The 19,193-nt window shown below is 39.8% G+C and overlaps 1 protein-coding gene across 19 annotated transcripts in view; it reads right to left on the minus strand.

The window, feature by feature from the left end:
- Positions 1 to 19,193, minus strand: part of SVIL (supervillin) — a 230,599-nt gene that overhangs the window by 91,166 nt on the left and 120,240 nt on the right. For 7 of the 19 annotated variants that reach the window (XM_077896945.1, XM_077896946.1, XM_077896947.1 and 4 more), the window contains 2 exons: positions 10,304 to 10,361; positions 4,431 to 4,522 (listed from right to left, as the gene is read on the minus strand). Coding sequence is in view for 12 of the 19 variants with exons in the window: in XM_077896937.1 (XP_077753063.1) it covers positions 4,431 to 4,522; positions 10,304 to 10,361; positions 12,064 to 12,124 (211 nt within the window). In the remaining 7 variants the exon portion in view is untranslated. Of the gene's footprint in view, positions 1 to 4,430; positions 4,523 to 10,303; positions 10,362 to 12,063; positions 12,205 to 19,193 lie in introns of those variants that run through there. The other 12 variants (XM_077896939.1, XM_077896942.1, XM_077896940.1 and 9 more) reach the window with 7 other exon arrangements.

The following is a 19,193-nucleotide window of genomic DNA, read 5'->3' on the forward strand; positions in this document are numbered from 1 at the left end:
AAATTACCTCTCAGTCTATTCTTTATAACAAGTATATTTTTTAGTTACCAAGATTTGCTTCATTCCTATACACATGAGATTACAGGGGAAAGAAAAGATGTGGAAGACAAAAGAAATCATAGACAAGCTTCCTTTCCCAAGACTATAATTTTAAAGTAAAATTAGCAAAACAAACATGCGATATAATTACTCTAGTATATCTATCCCATGGGAAAACACTTCAGTTGTATAAAAGAGAATGAGGTTTTATTTGAATTGCTGATGTGTGTGTACTTTTTCCTCCCTTTCCAGGGGAGGAAATCCAACAACCTCTTAGGCCCTCCAGCTGGAATTTTTGGGTCAGGTTTATTATAAAGCATTGAAAAAGAGCTAATACTAAGAAATCACAGAAGTCACCCAGCTGTAGAAATCTATGTTGCCCTCTGTTGTTTCACTCATAAAGCACTACGCCAAGGTATCATGTGAATGATAGTCTTTTTTTTTTTTTTAAGTTCTTATTTATTTATTCATGAGACACACAAAGAGAGAGGTAAAGACATAGGCAGAGGGAGAAGCAGGCTCTCTGTGGAGAGCCTGATGTGGGACTCAATACCAGGACCCCGGGATCATGCCCTGAACCAAAGGTAGACACTCAACTATTGAGCCACCCAGGTGCCCTTGGATGATAGTCTTGAATACAGTTTATTACTCTTTATGGTCTACCAAAATTTATCTTTTCTTTCTAATTGTTACATCATTTTAGATTTACAGAAAAATGAAGACATGGTTCATAACATGCTTCCACTTTACTACATTTGCTTTATTTTTATCCTTTTCCGTACACATATTTACATGTGTTATGTGTGTACACACATGCATGGATGTACACATATTTACATATCAGCTTTTTAAAGATTTATTTGAAAGAGTGAGAGAGAGAGAGAGAGAGAGAGAGAGCGGGGGGGGGGGGTGGTGTAGAGGGAAAGCGAGAGAAAGAATCCCAAGCATGCTCCACGTCCAATGTGGGGACCGACTTGGGGTTCCATCCCATGACCCTGAGATCTCAACCTGAGCCAAAACCAAGAATCTGATGCTCAACTAACTGAGCCACCCAGACATCCCTACATATTAATCTTTCTGAACCAGTCAAGTGTAACTGGCAACATGGTACACCTTAAATTCATCAGTGTATATTTCCTAAAAACAGGAAATATAAATTTTTTTAAATGGGATTAAGCAGACATAATTCAATTGATTGCATGCTGTGGCATAATCTGTACAATTCATAAATGTCTCAGGTAATAGAAATACTAGTCATCATGTAATACAGATCTAAACAGGCACTGTTGATCTAACTTTGGTTGTAATGAATTTTCTACTTCGCCTTCAAGTACATTAAAACTGTGACACACACTAAATTATCCCTCATTGCATCTGCTCTCTTAGCCTGCTGCCCTTATCTGAGGATTTCCGAATGGTGCTTCTGTGGCAATACGGATTCCATGAGTCTATTTCTTCAGTTATTTTTGACGGGAATCAATGGTCATTTTCCAAGTCAGGTAATTTAAGGGCAATGGCTGTCAGGTCTATCATACTTTATAAAGTCATTTAACTGCCTAACATGCTTTATCATAATATATAATGCCAATACCCAGCATAATTTGGTCTGCTGGGTAGTCTTCTTGGGGAACAGTTTCTTTAATTAGCCCCGAGAAACAGGCTTTCTGGTAAAGTTATTGTCGAGTTCAGTTGTCCAAACCCAAGTACAGTAGAATCTTCCAAAGAAATATAAGTGGCAAGGGACTGCCAAGAACACCTCTCTCCCACCCTGAATTGGACAGGCCAAGAGCACAGGCCAGACCCAGAATGTCCTGAAAACTGATCTGACTTCCCAGAGAAGTAACACACTTTAACTTTTACACTTGGATGGCAGCCACTAATCTAAAGACAAGCAGCTTATAAAATAAGTGATTACAAAACTAGAGGAATGGGCAGAGGGGTGGGGGTGGGGGGGCGGTGGCAGTGACAGCTAAGAAGTGTGGGATTTCTTTTTGGGATAATGACAGTGTTCCAAAACTGACTGTGGTGATGGATGTACAACTCTGTGGATATGCTAAAATCCACTGAACTGTATATTTAAAATGGATGAATTGTATACTACGTATATTATATCTCAAGAAAGCTATTAAGAAAGTAGAGTAATATACTTGGTCCATTTCATAATTGTTAAGCGGAAAATCTATTTTAATATTATAATCTTTACATAGGTGAAGGCTCTTAACCCTTGGAGAACTTGCTTGTGATACACAGTTAAAGGAAGACCCTCAGAGAAAAGCCAATGAGAAAAGCCAATGATCATTTTAACGCTCAATTTCACAGAAGCAAGAATTTCCCACTAAATGAACACAAAGAAACTTCTGTAAATGTATAGACAGACATGAAACTCTACGCCATGAAAAGCTGCAACCGATTCCTACTTTCCCCATTATACTGCCAAGAGTTGACAGAATCATTAAAATATTTGTTAAGATGGAGAAGTGAGATTATCGGTAATATGTGGGTCTTTCCAAACATGCCTGCCCAAATTCGTAAAGTGCAGAATGTGAAATAAGACTATGGGGAAGTCACATGAAATTCAGGGGAGGAGGGGCTCTAACACTTTTTAAACACATTTTAAAGACCGTGTGAATTTGGAAACATAAATCTGATTAATACGTGGCGTTATCTTTGATTTGTGAAAAAGTATGTTTTTATAACCAATTATGATATATTTTCTAATGAAACTGGTTCATCAACTTGTGTGTTCTTAAATTTTGGCACATATGGAGTTACAAGCTGTTGAACCTGAAAGAAACCTCACATCTCATGTGCTGTTTCTAATTTTTCTGATCCCAATATTGCATGTACTATCACATATCAAGAAAAGGAACAGGGTAGACAAAGAGGAAAAGTAAAGCAGCTTTTGTGATAGAACTCTGCCTAATTAGTCCAATCTTCCAAGCTCATGCTAAAATCAATTTGGTCACCCTTGTACTTTGTTTGGATCATTTTCATAGATTGTAAATTTGACTCAGATTAACCAGTTTCTTTGTCTTTCACAAACAGTCTGAAAAATCAGAAGGGCCCTTCCACATCACACTATCTGGGGGGCACCCACAGCATGCATGGTGTCCTTCCCATGGAAGCCTATGACCTTCCTTGAAAGTGCCAATGGGAGCAGATAAGATCGTAATAAAGCCCATTCCACTTGCAGGTCTGCAAACTATCAGAATTGTCACTCTCCTATGAAACTTCACCTATTTCCTTGTAATTCAACACATTATTCTTGGTTTTGGCCTCTGGGGCAATATGGAGTAAGTCTGTATTTCAGTTGACAGTTTTCTAAGTACTTGAAAATTGCAAAATGTCATTGTTTAAGTTTTCTCTACAAGGCCAAATCCCTGGGGACCTTTGAATATCCATCCTTATCAGACTATGTCTAAGCATATCACCTTTTCAATTCCTCAAGATGTATGCACATTTATCAGTGGGTATTTATTTATTTATTTATTTATTTTTTATCAGTGGGTCTTTTAAATTAGATTTAGTTTCTATTAAAAGAATATTTTTTCTGGTCTAATTTCTTTTGGGTTTGATCTTATGTTTGTTTCTTTCTTTCAGAGGACCAGAAAAAAAAAAGAAAGAAAGAAAGAAAGAAAAAAAGAGTATCTGGCCTTCTATCAAACTTGTTTCTTCTAAAGTAAGGGTTACACAGCTGATTTGGGGGTGAAGGCAGCTTGTGAGCTGGTGCTACCCTGTGCTAGTGTTAGAGCTGGGGGAAATAAAGATCTGGTTCACATTTACATCACTTTGCAGTCAAAACACAGGGGTAGTTGGTTGATGGCAGGTGTAAATGTTTTATTGCTCATTCACCAATGAGCATTGGTGCTCTTCATTGCTCTTCACCAATGAAAATACTAGTTCACTGAACATGTGAGCACCTACTGGAGAAAGGAGATATGTAAGATATGCACTGGAAGTTCAGTGTGCTGCCCGGCAGGGAGCTCTAAGATACCCGGTGTAAATGCAACACACTGGCAAGCACACAGAAGTGGAAGGAGTGGAAAGAGTGGACCAAGAAGATATGGGCTTATAAGCAAAACTCACGGCCCCTGGAGAGAGTGAAAAGTAAGAGAGGTAACAAAGGTTGATTCTATGCTGGCTCCCTCTGTCACCCTCCCCACCTGGCCTCCAGGGAATATCCGAGGATGCCTAAAATGAATGAGAAAGATGCAGATGAAACACACAAGAAGAGAGGTACCTTCACTGGGGTTAATTCTTGGAAGAGGCAGAAAGGAACACGAAGGAGGGTATGCATGGGAGATTAATGAATGAATTCCCCTCAAAAAAAATCAAGTGGCAAAATATTTACATGCTCAAGACACTGGTCAACCAATAAGAAAAAGTCTCACCTTTAGGAAGTGCAGTTAAAAGCTTAGCATCGATTCCTCTTTTGTGGTTAGCAAGCTGTTCTTTATCTTCAAGCCAGAACTCTTTCTGAAAGCTAAAAATTAAATTATTCCATTAATAATATTTAAAGTCAGCTTGAATCAAGATATATGAAATTTAGTGAAAAAATGCAGAACAAATGTTACACAACTGTTATAGTTAAATATGTTTATGTGGATTACAAGTAAAAAGTCTTATTTCAGAGAGTTAAATGGCAGCTTTTTTTCATCTATTTATAGTTATATTAATACGGCTTTTTTTGTGCGCTTGAAGAATTACATTAGTATAGGCAGGTGGCATGGTGTCAGGGGTTAACAACATGGCTGAACTGGGAGCTGGGCACCTTGGTTGGGATAGACAACCTCTTCTAGAGCCACTCAACAATAGCTGTGTAAGCTTGAATTAATCACTCAACCTTTCTGTTTTCGTCTCTTCCTCAGAAAATCAGCAACTCGTCTCAATTATGTACATGCTTTCCTCTAGAGCTGAAATTATATTGAAGTAACAAATGCCTTCAACCAACCAAGTAAGCAAAGCGTGGTGAACAGGTCTGAAAGGCTCATGAAAACTTGTCTTGGAACAAAGGAAGAATGAGGAACTCAGTACTTACTATATGTATTTTTTTTTTATAACTAGGCATAATCCAGGTATAATCTTCTTTTTTTTTTTTTTTAATTCATGAGAGACACAGAGAGAGGCAGAGACATAGGCAAAGGGAGAAGCAGGCTCCCTGCAGGGAGCCCAATGTGGGATTTGATCATAGGACCCCAAGGGTACCACTGAGCCACCCAGGAGCTCCTTCAGGTGTAATCTGAATTATCTTCACAAGACCCCCTGAGGCCTGAACTACTCCGTGCTGTGTTGGTAAATGTTTAACAACAGGCTCCTACCCTCTTGCTCTCCCACCCACTTCCCCCTAAGCCCATGCTTTGCGGTCTTTGCTGATGCTATAAATACTCCCACTATGGCTGATTTTCAAGCTTCCCACAGAACTTGCTGGACTCAAAGCTGAAAGGGAGGCACACATTTGCTCTCACGAGGTGTGAGCCGGCCTCAGCACACCACTGGCACTATCATCAACTTTGGTTTGCAGATTAGGAAGCTGCTACATAGTTTGCCCAAGGACAAGATACGAATCTAGCTCCTGCTCTCACACTGTGCAGTGGCTTCCAGGATGCTGTGCACCAACCCCATGGGCCTCCTCGGGAGTGTGCCTGGGGTTGGGCAAGAGAGACAGAGTTGCCACCATGCAGGAAGAAAACACAGTATGAAAACAGGAAAACTAATATCTAAAACTAATATCTCAAAAAAATAAATAAATAAATAAATAAAATAAAACTAATATCTCCAGTGATATGATCACCTCCAGAGAGGTGAATGACTTGCAAGGCTTGCAGAGGTCAGTGCAAAGCCAACCTTCCTCAAGGGCTGGTCTTCCATTTGTGTTTCTGCTCTGCAGGGGTGCATGTCCCTAGAGGTCCAAGCGTAGACTGAGGAAGGTGCTGGGCATAGTAGGTAAGTGAAACACACAAATCATCTATGTCCCATACATGAATTCAATCAGCACATTTTTTTCAAATGTGCTGCTGCACATTTCAAAACATGGGATGCCATTCATCTCATCTGAAATCTTAGTTATTGCTTACAGATGTGGTAGGGCTTTATTCATAAATCTGACTCCCATGTATTCACATTATTTAATAAAAAGTCTTCAGAATAAGGAGTCTTTATAGATCATAGTCCAGATGGCTTGAAGATCCTAGAACACCTGCTTGGGTCAGAAATCTGGACTGAGTGCTGACTTCTATATAGTGAATCATGATGTAGTGACAATTCTTTTTCAGTGTTTCATTCAGATGTATGACTTAGTATAAACCTACAGAATTAGATAACTATAGAAATGTAGCCCACTAAAGGAATGGCATGCTACTGTAAATGATTTATTTACTTATTTAAACATCTTGATGAGGTTTTGTACTTTCTCTGGGAAAGTAAAATTTCAGGAAAAGAGTTCTATATTAAAATGAAATGGCCCACACACTGAAATACTGAGTTTCTCAGGCCATTGACCTTTGGGTACAAATATTATCTTATATTTTCAAACATAAATAGAAACATGCAGATAATTAAGACTAAGAAACTACTTCCCAGTTAAACACCTTTCTGAACTTCTGTAGTGGGGTTTCCAAGTCATCCCCTGACACCCCCTGCACTTACTGTCTTCATTTTTTTTTTAAATTTTTTATTTATTTATGATAGTCACAGAGAGAGAGAGAGAGAGGCAGAGACATAGGCAGAGGGAGAAGCAAGCTCCATGCACCTGGAGCCCGACGTGGGATTCGATCCCGGGTCTCCAGGATCGCGACCTGGGCCAAAGGCAGGCGCCAAACCGCTGCGCCACCCAGGGATCCCCACTTACTGTCTTCAAATAAGCTACAAGAGTGTCAGCACCAATAAAAAGTACAGCCTTTTCACCGTTGGTCAGAAACCAATGGAAAACCCAAGCGCTCTCATGAAAAGCTCTTATAGTTCTTAACATGGTTTACTGTAAATGCTGTATCCTCTACCTGAGTTCTCTCCTCTCCATCCTGCCTGCATCCTGTTTCTGCTCTGGGTCTCTGTTTAAGGTCAGTTCCTCAAGGAAGAAACCCCCTGCCCCAGTGCCTGTTCCACCATTTTCTTAATCTATATTATGCGCCTCTGTTGTTTTCTCTCACAGTATCCTGATTTCTTATTTGCAGAACATACTACAGTATTTTATTTCAAATTATTGATTTATAGGGGCATGTGAGTGGCTCAGTCGGTTAAGCCTCCGATTCTTGGTTTCAGCTCAAGTCACAATCTCAGGATTGTGAGATCGAGCCCCTGTCAGGCTCCACACAGGGCATGGAGCCTGCTTAAGCCTTTTCTTCTGTCTCTCCCTGTCACATGACTGTCTCTCCCTTTCAGAGACTCTCCCTTTCTCTCTCTCAAAAAAAAAAAAGAAAAGAAAAGAAAAGAAGAGAAAAGAAAAGAAAAGAAAAGAAAAGAAAAGAAAAGAAAAGAAAAGAAAAGAAAAGAAAAGAAAGAAAAAATTCTGGAACATCTGTGAACTCCTGATCATCTAAAGGCTGATAAAACACAAATATCTCAAAGAGCCCTAACATTACTCTCCTCTTACTTTTTTTGAGTCAGAAGCACCAGAGCAGTGTGACTAGGGGAGCCCAAGTCACACGGACATTGGCTCACATGATGGGTAACTCCGAAGCACTGAGCTCCACATACTGGATGGCGTTCTCTTCTTCATGGACCATCACCCGACATCCTCTGTAGGCATGGGTGCGTTGCCACAGCTCAACGAGAAGGATGATTCTATATTTCAGTTTGAAACCATGTCTCCATGTATAACTAAAGTAAATGCTACAGACTTGATTTTTGAATTACCTTTTAAAAGTTTCTACTATTAAGAAGCACCTTTTATATTTTTTATATATCTTTATCTCTGAAATAGTGCTCTCTTTAGGACTACATTTTTCATACTCTACCCTCCTTCCCTCTGCTTCAATAATCTAAGAAGAGATTGCTCCCTACTTCCATAATTTTTTTCAATGTGTCCCATTAACCTACTTAAATGCCAGCAGTAGCAAACGGGAAACTTTATGAAAGTGAGGACAGGATATCCTTCTGCAGTTACTACCTCTGATCTTTCACAGAATGGGGCTACCTATGACAGTGATTAGTCAGCACCCCTGCTGGGAAAGGCTCCCTACAATCTGCTCACTCTTCTACTTGAAGTTTATATTACAAGATAGGAGAGCTCAAAGTCTACCACCTCGTATTTGTACCTCTGGTGTCTGGTTGACTAGACTGCTTTGAAGGAGGCAGGTGCTTGTATCTCCAGTCTATTTCACTCAGTACCTCGGCCAGGAGGCTGTAATTTGCATAGGTCCACAGGAGTCACTGCCCACCACTTCAGAGCGGCTGTGTCCCTCTGCTGAAATGTCTGACCTTCTATTTCATGCTTCTGCTATCCTTAAATAGGCAATCCTTTCCTCTTCTTCCTTTATTTTTAGTCACTTACTAGCTCTATTTCAGCTAAATCAACCTGCTAGGGACGTACTGGGTACTAAGCTCCTCTGGTCTAAATAATCAGTATCCCCCCAAATTCATATGTTGACATCTACCAAAGGTGATGATATTAGGAGGTAGGGACTTTGGAAGGTAATTAGGTGATGAACAAAAATAGTGTCCTTATAAAAACAGACTCAGAGATCAACTATACTTCAATTAAAATAACTGAAATAAAATAAAAATAAAACAAAACAGGGGATCCCTGGGTGGCTCAGCGGTTTGGTGCCTGCCTTCAGCCCAGGCCGTGATCCTGGAGTCCCGGGATGGAGTCCCACGTTGGGCTCCCTGCATGGAGCCTGCTTCTCCCTCTGCCTGTGTCTCTGCCTCTCTCTCTCTCTCTCTGTGTGTGTCTCTCATGAATAAATGAATAAAATCTTTAAAAAAGAAAACCAAACCAAAAACAAAACAAAAGAGACCACCTAAGAGACCCAGTGATCTCCCCAGCCCATTTCACCAAATGAGGATTCGAAAACATGGTAGTCTGCAACCAAAAAGAGGGTCCTCACCCCCAGTATGCTGGTACCCTGACCTCAGACTTCCAGCCTCCAGAATTGTGAGAAATAAATTTCTGTTGTTTATAAGCCATCTAGTCTATGGTATTTTGTTATAGTAGCTGGAACTAACTAAGATTTACATCTTAGTTAGACTTAGGTTCTATCAAAAGTATGGTAAAGACGAGAAATATAGGAGAGAGTGTCAAGCCCTACAAAAGTAGGATTTCCTGAGTCAAATAAGACAGACAAGACAGCCTTACTGATGACCCTGCCTCATTCCTGCTCTAGTTGACCTGGTACTAAGACACAGATCAAATCCATCAAGGCTTTATCTCATCTAATGTGCTCACAAGATCAATTTTGCCATTTTCAAATGCAGAGCCAGGCTCAGCCTGATGGGAACAGCTATTTATTCAATGCCATTGAAATGCAAACCCTTTATAGAAAAGGAACAATGTCATAAGTGATACATTAGGAACAAAAGCATCTGAGTGGAATGAGGGGTAGATCAGGGTTGGGTGCTTCTATCATCATGAATTGTAGATTGGGATCAATGTCTGCATGTCTTTAGGGTAATAACTTTGTGTCTTCAATTGAAAAATCTCAGAACTGATTAGGGACAGTGATCTTACTAAGAAGCATCTGAGATACAGTCATCTTGTTTAGCACAAACTTTAATTTTTACAAGAGCTTATATAAATGATTATGTACCATAAAGTCTCACCGTATTAGGTAAATCGAATTAGTACCCATATCTTGCAGTCAAGGGAAGTGAAGTGCATAATGGTTAAGAGATCTCACTGGACAGATGGATGAATGGGTTGGTGGGGGTCGGGGAAGAAAGGAAGGAAAGAAGGATTGAAGGGAGGAACTAGGCTAAAGTCTTTCTTAAAAAAATCAAAAGCTCTCTTACTTGATGGACAGATTGCAAAAGAACATTCCACATTTAGAGGTGGGTACAAGAAAAAAAAGATAACAGCCCTTTACAGGTTCAAAATTTTATCTGTTCTGCAAATAGTTCCCATAAATAGCATTAATGAATACAAAAAGAATTTTTTTTGGCTGAACATATTATTAGGTCAGCTTACTTCATATATTTTAATAAATCAAACTCTGGAGAAAAAACATATTGCCAAACATTCAAACTCATGAATTAGGAATTTAGGAGAATAATTCCAAAAGCTACCACAAATCATCAAAATTTAAGATTCCTTGAGCAAAGACCACTTTACCTTGGAACTTTTCTTTGACGTGGTAATCCAATGAAGCTTAAGTTTTTCTGGTTGAAATCTAAGGAGAAAGAAATAATATAAAATTGAAATAGCTACACAATAATCTTAAAAAAAAAAAAAAAAACAACAAAACTCCAATGTGTGTGTGTGTGGGGGGGTATTTTTCAAAGTCCCTTTGAACATACGACTTAAGAAAAAGGAAACTGTTAACCAGACAAGAAATATGAAGACAAAAATGACACCGTCTAAGAATCAAATTCCACAACACGCATCTTACAAAGAGGCAAGGTTTCTTCTTCTCCCAAAATTTAGCCTACATAACTCTGCTTGGGGGGGTGGGAGACAGAAATCTGACATAGTTCAATGCTATCATTTAAATTTGTTATAGCTACAAGAATAACTCAAAGCAATTAAATACTGAATAACATAGTTAAATACTCAGGGGGAAAAAAAGGAGAAAAAATTAAACAATTTCAGTCAAGGTAACCAAAAGCGGTGAAACTCATCACCGCCTGATGTATTTGAGATGCCTTTAAAAAATGTGTGTGTGCAATGGGTTGATGGAGAGCAGGGGAACACTTCTGCTGTTTTAATTGCCTCCATTAAAATCTAAACAATAACAACACATCACATCAACTTCTTGCTCCTTTATTTTTGAAGAGAAGATATGTATTATGTAAAGACAGGTGGTAACAATCCCATGCAACAAAAACACACATCCGGGTGGACCAGTTAATCAAAACCAGGCACAGACAAATTTATACCAGTCTGATGGCAAGCAATCTGTTTTACAGCTTTTGGCATAGTAACCATTCATCCACCAAGAAAACCACAAGCAGACCACTTATACAGACTTCTAAGCAAGTGCCTCTTACTGCTTAATATTTGGGGGGCAGAAGCCTGAGGAAAATGAAGTACAAAATACCCCAGATGCTGACATGTCATTATCCAGCAACACACATCGGAATCCTGGAATTTGGAAATTCTAGACCAACTAGAGAGATACAACAAAACGAAAGGTAATAATGCCAATTAAACATCTAGGCTTTTTTCCCCTAATTATACAAATATCTTGTTATATATTTTAAAAATGAGAAGTCACTTCAAAAAGCTACCAAATGTTGTAGAAGAATATTCCCTGAATCTGAGGACTGTTCAAATCACCTCCCAATCGTGCATCTGTGCTGGAAAAGATTTTGACACAGAATGCCTGAATTTCACATGTGACACTCAAAACAGCTAGCATTTCAGTTTCATTCAATCAGTGGACAGAATCGGTGGTGCCACTCCAGTAGTTAAATGGAAAGCATGTATTTTCGTGTACACCCAAAACAACATTTTGTTCTAAAGAGTATCACATGAAGTTTTCGTACAAAGACAAGCACCACTGTCTACGTAATAATTTAGCATATATAGCATTCGGCTTAGAAAACTATTTTAGCTAAAACACAGCACATCCAGAACTTGATCCAAAGTTTGGGCATTCTGACTGAATTTGCAATTTTTCCTGCACAAAGGCTCTAGTGGTTGAGCAGTATCTCTAATTTAAAATAGGGGGAAAAAAACCCCCAAACCTCATGTATTTCAGCCACAAAATTAGCTAATTTATAAACTCAATTAGATCTTTCAAGTGTCCTTCGAGGAAACTGTATCACTAATGGGACACAGCAGAACACAAGGTAAAATGGAGGATGCAAAGGTATTCATCAATGTTATAAAATAAACCCGTAAGTGCAGCTCCTGTATTTCTCTTGCCTTACCTTGTTTCTCAGAGAACTTGAAAGCTCCCAGATAGCTGGCAATCTCTGGGCTTCTGAACATGGTGGCACAGAGAAAGTTGAGGTGCACAGCCTGCTCTATAGCTCAGTGCTCAACCAGCCCTGGCCTTCAGCTCGTCTAAGCAAAACTGGGTTGAGATTTTTCACAGCACAGGGCTGGAGCAATTGGGCACTCGTGTCCTTGAAAGTATAGTAAATGCAGAGCAGGAGGCTGCAGGCTGGAACAGCTCAAACCCCGTAATCAGATTACAAGCAGAAATCAGGCCTGGGGATGCGGGAGCAGGCTGCACTCCACGGACCGGCCATTCATGATGTTACCACTTCAAAGCAAGGGCCGAATCCCAGCTCCTGCTCCAGCTACAGAGACAATGCTGCAACCCAACCGCCACCGCCACCGCCACTGGGGGAGTCAAAAACAACTCCTCCTCTCCCTAAAAATAAACAAAAAGGAACTGTACAGAGACTCTTGATGTATTGGGAAGCGGGGAAGCCGCCTAACGATTCCCAGGCTGCTCTGAGTCTGGCTTTGGCTAAGTTAAATGAAATATTTCACCTAACAGGGAGCCAAAACCCCATCGTTAAGAGTTAAGATTTATGAACAACATGTGAGTTAAATTGTGGGAAAAGACAAGGCAGATATTATTGGAGGTTCAAATATTTTAATTTGAGACAGAAGCTCTTAAGTTAGGCATTACCTCTTGGGCTGCCCCCTTTTTATTTCATTGTTATTTTTTTAAAGGGACTTAATTTTTATAAAGTAGGTGCAGGTTTACAGCAAAATTGAGGGGAAGGTGACAGAGAGGGTGTCACCTGTAGGGTGACAGCCCTACAACACGCATGGGCTTCCCCAGGGGCAACATCACTCCCCAGAGTGGTGTATTTTTACCAAGGATGAACCTGCATTGACAAGTCATAATCACCCACGGTCCATGGTTTACCTGAAGATCTACAATATCCTATGCGTTTGGACAAATGCATAATGACATATCTTTCACTGTGATATCCCACAGTCAGTATTTTCAATGCCCTCAAAATCCTGTCTATTCACTTCCCTCCTCTGCCCCCTGCAAACTACTGCTTTTTTCCCATCTCCCTCATTTTGCCTTTTCCAGAACATCATGTAGCTGCAGTCACATAGCATATGGCCTTTTCAGATTGGCTTCTTTCATTTGGTAACACACATTTAAGGATCCTCCATGTCTTTCCATGGCTTGACAGCTCACATCTTTTCAGTGATTAATAATATTCCATTGTCTGGATGGACTGCAGTTTGTTTATCCATTCACCTACTGAATAGTTGCTTCCATGTTTGGGCAACTATGAATAAAGCTGCTATAAACATCCATGTGCAGGTTTCTGTGTAGAAGACATGAGTTTTCAACTCCTTTGGGTAAAGACCAAGGAGTGTGATTGCTGCATCGTATAGAGTAGGAACATGTTTAGTTTTGTCAGAAAGCGCCAAAGTGTCTGGGAAAGTGGCTGTACCATTTTGCATTCTCACCAGCAATGTATGAAAGTTTATGTTGGTCCAATCCTTGCCAGCATGTGGTGGTGTCTGTGTTTGGAATTTTTGCCATTCTTTTTTTTTTTTTTTTTTTAAAGATTCTATTTATTCATGAGAGACACAGAGAGAGAGAGTCAGAGATACAGGCAGAGGGAGAAGCAGGCTTCCTTAGGGGAGCCCAATGTGGGATTCGATCCCGGGATGCTGGTATCATGACCTGAGCCGAAGGCAGACACTCAACAGCTCAGCCACCTAGGTGTTCCAATTTTTGCCATTCTAATAAGTGCATAGTAATATCTTACTGTTTTGAGTTTCCCTGATGACATGTGATGTGGAACATCTGTTTTTATATTCTTCTTTTTTAAGATTTTATTTATTTATTCATGAAAGACATACACAGAGAGGTAGAGACATAGGCAGAGGGAGAAGCAGGCTCCTTGCAGGGAGCCCAAGGCGTGACTTGATCCCAGGACTCTGGGATCATGCCCCAAACCAAAGGCAAGACCTTCAACTACTGAGCCACTCAGGCATCCTCTCTTTTCATATTCTTATTTGCCATCTGTGTATCTTCTTTGGTGAGGTGTCTGCTGAGATCTTTTGGCCCATTTTTACTCCATTGTTTGTTTTCTTATCATTACTTTTTAAGAACTCTTTGTATATTTTGGATAAAAGGCCTCTATCAGATGTGTCTTTTTTTTTTTTTTAATTTTATTTATTTATTTACGATAGTCACAGAGAGAGAGAGAGAGAGGCAGAGACACAGGCAGAGAGAGAAGCAGGCTCCATGCACCGGGAGCCCGACGTGGGATTCGATCCCGGGTCTCCAGGATCGCGCCCTGAGCCAAAGGCAGGCGCCAAACCGCTGCGCCACCCAGGGATCCCAGATGTGTCTTTTGCAAATATTTTTCTGTAGCCTGTGGCTTTTCTAATTCTCTTGAAATTGTCTTTTCTAGGAGTTTTATAAATTTAATGAAGTCTAGCTTGTCAATTCTTTCTTTCATGGATCATGCCTTGTGCTTGCTTCAGGAGTACATATACTAAAAATCATGGATCGTGCCTTTGGTGTTGTATCTCAAAAGGCGCCTGGGTGGCTCAGTCTGTCAAGTGTCTGGCTCTTGATTTCAGCTCAGGTCATGATCTCAGGATCATGAGATCGAGACCTACATCGAGCTCTGTGCTGAGCATGGAGTCTGCTGGAGATTCTCTGTCTTCCTCTCCCTTGCCCCTCTCCCCATGCACCCCCTCTAAAAAATAAATAAAAAAAGAATAAAAAGCATCACCATTCCCACAGTCATCTGGGTTTTCTCCTATATTCTTATCTAGGTATTTTGTAGTTTTGTGTTTTACATTTAGGTCTATGATCCATTTTGAACTAATTTTTGTGAAGGGTGTAAAGTCTGTGTCTAGATTCATTTTCTTTTTCATGTGGCCATTGAGTTGTTCTGTTAGCTTTTGCTGAAGAGACTATCTTTTTGCTCCCTCACCTTGCCTGAGAGTCTCTACTCTCATGTGCCCTGACTCCCTGCACTGTCCTTTCTATGTCTCCAATCGTAGGAGCAGTGGTTTGCCCTGGGTCCTCCCCTCTCCTATAGATCCAAGAAGAGTTGTTGATTTTTCAGTCCATTCCAGCTTCTTTCTTGCTATGGGATCAAATGGTGACTTTAAGCTTCTTACATGCAGGACTGGAAACCATGGAGAGCCCCATTTGTTTTTAACTGCAAAATGTAGATGGTGAGGCCAAGCAGTAATGATGCAATTCCATGAAAAAAATATGCAATAATTAGAGGCTGGTAATTTTATAGCTAAAATAAGCATTAATGAGAACATAAGAAAATGGTCTCATTTACAAGATGAGGAACAGGACTAGTGGAGTAACTTGCTTATGTGTAGACATTTGGTTAGCGATGGATCTGGGGAAGGTGGGCTCCAGATCATGATTTGCCCCATACACCACTGAGAGGCAGGAATCTTGAGTACATCCATCTTTGTGGCCTTGGTCCTGAACACCATACCTGGTGCACAGCAGGCCAACAGAGAAGGTGTGCTGAATGACCATATAAAACAATGGTGTTATCTTTACTGATGGCTAGAAGTCACACTCTAAAGTGATTTTCATTGACTTTATATGCTGATTTCAAACGAGATGGATTAAACTGATCTCTAAACTACTAACTTAACTGTAAAAGGAAGAATCATATGTCAAATAAATCAAGAAGGTACATTAGCACTGGTTACTTCGTGGGTGTGTAGTGGCATTTAGCATTCTCTCTATACTGCTGGTTACTACAACTCTGATAAAGGCTAGGGAGAAATATGGCAAATAGAGCAGTTAAAAAAAAAAACTCAGCAAGGGACAACATGTAGCCGTAGATAACTGTAGTAGACATTTTGTTGTCAGGTCAGGGCTGACTGGGAAAAAAGGAGGAAAAAGGAAGTGTTGGAAGGTGAAGAGGAAGGGAGGAAATTGTGCAAACAACTGATTCTGGAAATGAATAATTAGATGAGATGAAATAATATTTGTATTTATATATAATCTTTATAAAGAATTTAGTTTATAAAACACAGTACCACATGCTCATGACCATTTTCATTCCTGAAAACTACTCATCTTAGAGAATACTCAGAATTATACTAAGTATATCTAAATGTTTCTTTTTACTTATTACTAAGGAGTAACTAGTTTGAATTTTTTAAATAAAATTCCAATAGAAAAATAAAAAGAATCTGGATATTCTCCATAAGTTGGTAATGGAATCTAACCAGAATTATTTGCCTCGCCCATCCATTATGGAAAAAAGCAAACATTTAAATATGGCTTCAGTCTTGAAAAGAAAAAGCCAACATTCTTTATTAAATTGTGGATATACAATTTCTTATTTAATTATCCCATCCTCACGAGATCATAAAGATGACAGAAATCTACATTTTACATCAGTAGAAAGTATGAAGTTTTAAAATTTACTCTCCAATAATTAGAAATGACAATTAATAATAATTTTATTATTTTAGTTTGGTTCATTCACACAGAGGAGCTACTAAATAGACATTTCATCACATCATTCTGTAGGTTAGCATATTTTATTTCTCTGTAGAGAAAATTATAAGTTGTAGTTGTGATTTTATTACATTTCAGGGAGAAGATATCTTAATTTAAAACAGAGATGGTGCCGATTCCCTTTCCAACAACATCATTTAACCACCAGCTCAGAACAAAGAAAGGAGGGCTACAAAATACATGAAATTCTCTGCCACTGTGTACACTTAGAAACACTAATCTTTTCCATTTTTAAAGCACCATAGTCTTCAATGCTCAGAAGTAATGTTTTATGGAAGTATGTTACAGGATATGTTTTGAAGTTTCAATCTTGAAATTAAAAAGAAAGCAAACGGAGTTTTCTCTATATAGGCACACATACAAAGAACGCTTCATGAGAAGGAGCATAAATGTGTGAATGGGAGGGCAGGAGGGAGATTGCTGTCATGGGCAAGCATATGTCATGTCATGATCTGTGGGTGGTAGATGCCCAAGAAAGATCTATGAGTGGGCCACTGAGATGCTGACATCCCACTGTGAAATCACTCAGACAACTGAATCAGGCCTTGGTAAATCCAAAGCCATAGACTCTGAGAAAATGAGCTTAAGGGGTCTTTCTGATCACGTGGTGTTTATTTTGCTAAATGTTAAGCAATCTCCTCAAGGTCACACAGCATACGGTGTGGCAGTGCCAGACCAGAAATCCACATTCTCTCACTCTCCCTACCACAACTCTCACATTCCCGATTGGCCTGGACACAAAATAACAGGGGCTATTGCTGTAAATGTGTCCTGGATTGATGTCACAGGGTCCCCAGCCCTCTGACCTACATTGGTTTTATTGGTAAAGAGGCCAGTCTGACCCCAGGAAGAGTCAAGCCAGCTTCCGGTTGCTTCTTACAAATCTCATAAGACTCCTTGGTCTGGTTTTTGTTTTAGAGATGCTCCTCAAACCCAATGGTGACACGAGACATGAGTGAATAGAACAGATATATTTGAGACCTTTAGGCAAAGACAGAAGTCAGGGCTTCATGGAGTATGGGTATTATGGAAAAAAGCAAGTAACCTATGATTCTTCCTTCCCTTAAATAAGGTCCCCACCTTATTGGAGAGGGACAAGATAAAGATGTTTCTATCAATCTGTAAGACTGTATAAAGCCATGACTCAGTAATTCTACTTCTAGAAATGTACTAAGGAAATGACTTTGAATGAGTACAAGGATGTTTACCACAGTCTTGTTTATAAACACATGAAACTGGAACCAGCCTACATAGGAAAACACATAGAAAAATGGGTAAATAAATTACACAAGAAAACCAAGTTTGAAACTCAGTTGGTGATTTGAAAAGCTTTTCATCATGATGAGAGATAGACACCCCATCTTATCACAAAGACAGTAAACACATCAAAACATGAATTGTTGCACATACATAACAGACATAACTCTGTTCATATATTTCCTCCTCTATTGTCCAAAGTTCCCACAATAAGCATGAATGACTTCTAGAATTACCAAAACAAATTACAAATAAAGACAAAGGTTCTAGGTCTTTTAGAAATCCCAAGGCTTAGATTTGGTCTAATCACGCAGAAGAAAATTATGAATGGAATTGTGTCTGTGGGCTCACAGCACATCAACCTGCCCTTCACCCCTGAGCATATGCATTTCTTGGCTTTAGGAGAGTTGGCCCAGAGAATCGCCAAGGCCCTTGGTAACATGCAACTCAGTGTTTCTCAAACTCCATCCCACACGGGCCACAATCCCATGGAAGTCTTGGGCCAACTCTCGCTGCCAACCAACATGGAATTTACCTATTCAAGCCCTTCCATGGTCTTCTCTCTCAGCATTTCTCTATTGCCAACTACACTTTTCCTGCTCTTTAGAAGACATGGCTTATCAAAACTTGAGGTGCAACCCCTGAGACACATTCCCAGCACAAGACCTGGCTCAGAACAACCAAATGTAAATACTGGATGAACGAGTGAATGAAGTGAACAAGTAAACAGACAATGGGCTCGCTTCTATTCTTCCTCGTTCTTAGATTCTGGCTCATTCACAGCCAAATCTATTTCTTTTCTAGGAGGCATAAAGGAGAAGTCTTAACCACTCCTTCTTTAACTTGAGACTCTTCGGAACGTCTTGTCTTTCCTACACCATGAAGTAGGGACGTGCAAGGGGAAGAATAGGAAAAAAACATTAAAGATTTGCCAGGGATATGATGTAATAGAAAAACAGGAGCTGATTTCTGCAGCCCAACTGGGGATAATGTCAGTAAGAGTTCAGGTAAGAAGGGTCACCTAAATGGCCAAGGTCAAAAGATAAGGCATTAGATGACAGAGGATCAAAGTTTTAACCCCTCAGGGACTATGGTTCACAGCTTTGGCTCAGGATTACATGGAGGCTTTACTGCAGGGCCAATCCTCCAGTCTGCTCTCTGGTTGACAACATTCATGCACCCTTCAATGTGAGTGGAAGTTATCCTTTGAGGGTCGTCATCATGGAGGAGGAAATGGGAAAAAGCCAAATGAAAAAGAAAACAGCCCAATACCTCAACTGGCAGCTACCCATTTTC

The sequence above is a fragment of the Canis aureus genome, chromosome 5 (genome assembly GCF_053574225.1).
Source record: "Canis aureus isolate CA01 chromosome 5, VMU_Caureus_v.1.0, whole genome shotgun sequence".
Classification (NCBI taxonomy): Eukaryota; Metazoa; Chordata; class Mammalia; order Carnivora; family Canidae; genus Canis; species Canis aureus.